Source organism: Sorex fumeus, unplaced genomic scaffold, assembly GCF_029834395.1.
Source record: "Sorex fumeus unplaced genomic scaffold, SorFum_2.1 ptg000033l, whole genome shotgun sequence".
NCBI classification, from domain to species: domain Eukaryota; kingdom Metazoa; phylum Chordata; class Mammalia; order Eulipotyphla; family Soricidae; genus Sorex; species Sorex fumeus.
Window position 1 is genome coordinate 14,071,759 of NW_026606090.1, and position 4,053 is coordinate 14,075,811.

At 36.3% G+C, this 4,053-nt stretch overlaps 1 protein-coding gene across 1 annotated transcript; it reads right to left on the reverse strand.

The window, feature by feature from the left end:
- Positions 1-250: 250 nt before the first annotated feature.
- On the reverse strand, positions 251-1,189 carry LOC130026207 (olfactory receptor 2AJ1-like). The gene has a single exon (XM_056116974.1). It carries the CDS (start codon positions 1,187-1,189, stop codon positions 251-253), a length of 939 nt encoding a protein of 312 aa, XP_055972949.1.
- Positions 1,190-4,053: the final 2,864 nt, after the last annotated feature.

Below are 4,053 nucleotides of genomic sequence, written 5' to 3' on the forward strand. Positions count from 1 at the left end.
GCTTATTTTCATATAGCTAACCGTTGTGCTTTACATCACATTTGCTTACATTTTCTTAGAAGTAGTGTTTTTTTTTCTTTGTACTCAGAATTTGTTGACCTTTTACTTTAAAAATGATTAGATTTCAGGGATGGGAGAAGTCCACCATTTGTCCAGATGAAATAGAACTTATTATATTTCCTTGGACATTGCTGCCTTCCAAGGAGTTTTGAACTCTGAAATATTCTATCTACTTGTTGAGACAGGGAATCTATTTTAAAATGGAGCACCTCAATAACATCTTTTTTAGTGAGCCCATCACTTCCCTGTTTCTCAGACTGTAGATGAGTGGGTTCAGCATGGGTGTAAGGATAGTGTCAAACATAAAGAGGGCCTGATTCAGGATAGGGGTGTGGGAAGATCCCGGCCTCATGTATATCAGCATGGCTGGGCCATAGTAAAAGATGACCACGGTCAGATGTGAAGAGCAGGTAGCCAGTGCCTTTTTTCTGCCTTCAGGGGAGTTCATTTTTAGGACCTGGAGAAAAATAAGGGTGTAAGAACTCAGAATAAGGCTTATGGGGAGAAGAACCACGATAATACTCGTCACTACTACCCCTTTCTCATAAGCAGAGATGTCCTCACAGGATAACTTCAAAATGGCCTTGACTTCACAGAAGAAGTGGTGGAGTTCTCGGGTCCCACAGAGAGGGAAATGCATGGAATAGGCTGTGTGAACCAAGGATGCTAAAGCCCCTCCCAACCAGGATCCAACAGCCATCTGCTGGGAGACCCTGTGGCTGATAATAATCGGGTATTTGAGAGGATTACAGATGGCCACATAGCGATCATAAGACATAAGGGTCAGGAGGATGCACTCAGCAATACCCAGAGTCAAAGTGAAGAAAATCTGTGTTCCACAGCTGATCAGGGAGATCTTCTTTTTCCCTGAGAAAAAGTTGACCGCCATTTTTGGTACTATACTTGAGATAAAAGCCAGGTCAATGAGAGACAGTTGGCTAAGTAGGAAATACATGGAGGTATGGAGACGGGAATCTGCCCAGATAAGAAGAATCAAGGTGGTGTTTCCTGTGATGGCAATGGTATAGATGAGGAGGATAACAGAGACAAGGATGCCAGTATGTCTCATTCCAGGGAAAAGACCCAGGAGAATGAAGTCTGTGCTTAATGTTTCATTTCTTGTCTCCATGCTCTCCTTACCAGTTTTACCTGAAAGATAATTGAGGCTTTCAAAGCATGCATAAATGAAAGAAGAGAATTAAATCAGGAAGCACAGAAGTGTATCAATTCAAATATCTTATTAAGGTTTTATGAAATATTTTTTAGAGGGTATGGTACTGAAAGGAAATAGATTTTTTCTGCTTCATAAAGGCACTAAAATTCGAAGGGAAAATTTAAAAAATGAAACTTCCAATGAGTGTTCTAATTCCTTCTTTATTCACATTTCTAATTTACCTTTAGTTTTCCTTTTTGAATAATCCAAATTAATACTCATGGTTTTTCCATATTTTTGATTTCAGTTAATGTAATTTTAGTGAATTGGAAAGATAAATATAAAGTAACTCTTTGATGTGAATATAAAATGGGTTAAACATGACTGAGATCTTCAAGTAAACAACTATGTACTGAAAAGTCAAGATATGTATTTTATTTGACATTGAAATTCCTTCACAGCAGGGGTGAAAGATAAATACTATGACTTCAACATTTGTCTACTAAGAAGGATAGTTTTTGTTAATCTTCCTTCATCAACTGTATTCAGAAATTCAATTTTTAGCAAAATTAAATGTTTTGGGGCTTTGTTTTCAGAAATTACTTCTTGTTTCAAGCTTAGGGGTTGTTACTGAAAGTGCTTGGGGGTCCATGCTGCACTGGAGCCCAGGCCCCTGCCATGCGAAGCATGAACACTAGTGATTTGAACTATCTCTCCATTCCAAAGACTAATTTTGATATCAGTAAAAACGGTGAACAAAGCTACAATTGATATCCATTCTCATTGTACTTTAGAGTCATCCTAGAATAAATGTTATTTAATTTTTATAAAGAAAAATAAGGAAATTGTCTTGAGAATTTTAGGTTTCTCACAGATTGCATTCTTTTAGCCACTTGATTTACTGAAAAAGGTATACCCAATAATCTGTGAGAAGTTTCTTTGGTTTTGGCAGCGCTTTATGAAGAGAAAGTATTTTTTCCAGTCTTCATAAACAGCAGTGACTTATCCCTGAAGTTAACATTTTCTTAGCAAGTGGAAGAGTTTGCTGTTCCTGTCCATTCTTTCTATTTGATTTCTTAAGATCCCTTTAAGCTCATACTCACTGTTTTCACACATAACTGACTACTAGGACAACATAGAACACACACTAAAATGCACATTCCAGGCCCTATCCTAGAAGTTATTGTTAGGTCTAGGAATAGATCTGAAATCTGTATCTCAATGATAAACTGAAGTTATTCTGCTAATAGTGGCATAGTGAGAAAACGATTTCTGATCAAAATAAGGGGGCCTGTGATAATGATGTCTGTATATTCTCTTAGTCATATAAATACATGTATTAATTGGCTGTTTTACTTTCCCTTATTTATCTAACTGGAATTTCTAGAACTTTTGAAAAACTTCCTTAAAAAACTCTTTTATTGAGACAACATCTGTTTACATGCCTATGTACTTTTTGTTTTTTGAGTTTTTGGTTTTTGAGCAAAACCCAGGGCTTGTTCCTGGCTTGGCACTCAGGGATCACTCCCAGCAGTGCATTTAGGGAACAGTATGGGTTGTTGGCTATTAAGTCTAGATTAGCTGCATTTAAGGCAAGCACCCTATCTGCTGTGCTATCTCTAACCTGAACATTCCTCTGAGGATGCAATTTAATGTCCCTTCAAAATTTGCTCCTATACCACAAACATCACCAAAATAACTCTTGATAATTTTGAATGACTATGGAAACCTGTGACTAAGTCTAAACTTAATTTCGCTCCAGCCCAGTATTAATTATAAATATAAATAATATAAGCAGTGGAATAAAATTAATTATTCTGTTCATATGTAAAATTAATTAGCTGGAGCATATAAATCAGGTAGAATGCTGAATTTGGTGCATGTACATTTCAGGGATTTCTAGTAATTTAAACTGCTGTCCATTTTTTGTTTCAAATTAATAATACTTTTTTAAAATTAAAGAGCCATGGCTTACAAATTTACTGATAATTGAGTTTCAGGAATACAATAATTCAACACCAATCAATAATTTAGGCATACAATAATTCAACACCAATTCAACAGTGTCAATTTCCCTCCACCAGTGTTCTCAGATTCCTGCCCCATCCCTCCCTCACTCCACCCCCACCTGTCCACTTGACAAGCACGTTACACACTTCCAGTGTTTGCCACTTACACCTCATGTTTTCAGTTCTGTCGAATCTGTATTTTGGATATATGGTCGTATATCACTGGCAAACACAACAAAATAAAAAATAAACAAATGAAACTACATAAAATTGAAGAGCTTCTGCATGGCAAAAAGAAAAAGAAAAAGAAAATATCATGGGCTAAAACTAAAAGACAGCTAACTGAATGGGAAAAAATTTGCATTCAATACATCAGATAAAGGTTTGCTATTTGGGATATACAAAAAGATATAATAAAACCCTATCAACAAATTGGGAGAGGAAATGAATTGTCACTTCTCAGAGGAAGACAGGCAGTAGGCACATGAAAAACTGCTCAGCATCATTTATCATCAGAGAAATTCAAATCAAGACAACAGTTAGATAGAATCTCACACCAGTGATAATGGAACATATCAGAAATAGTAGGAACAATCTGTGTTGATAGAATGTAGTGAAAAAAAGGAACTCTTATCCGATGTTGTAGAAATGTTGTCTGGTACAAACTCTGTGGAAAACAGTATAGAGAGTTCTTACAAAACTTACAATTAAACTGTCATATGGCCCAGCAATTCCACTTTGGGGTATCTATCCCCAGGACATTAAAAACATTCTCTCAATATGACATATGCACACCATTTTTCATTGCCGCACTCAGTACAATAGCTAAGC

Coding starts and splice junctions, on each gene's coding strand:
- LOC130026207 (XM_056116974.1), bottom strand. CDS start 1,189: ATGGAGACAAGAAATGAAACATTAAGCACAGACTTCATTCTCCTGGGT.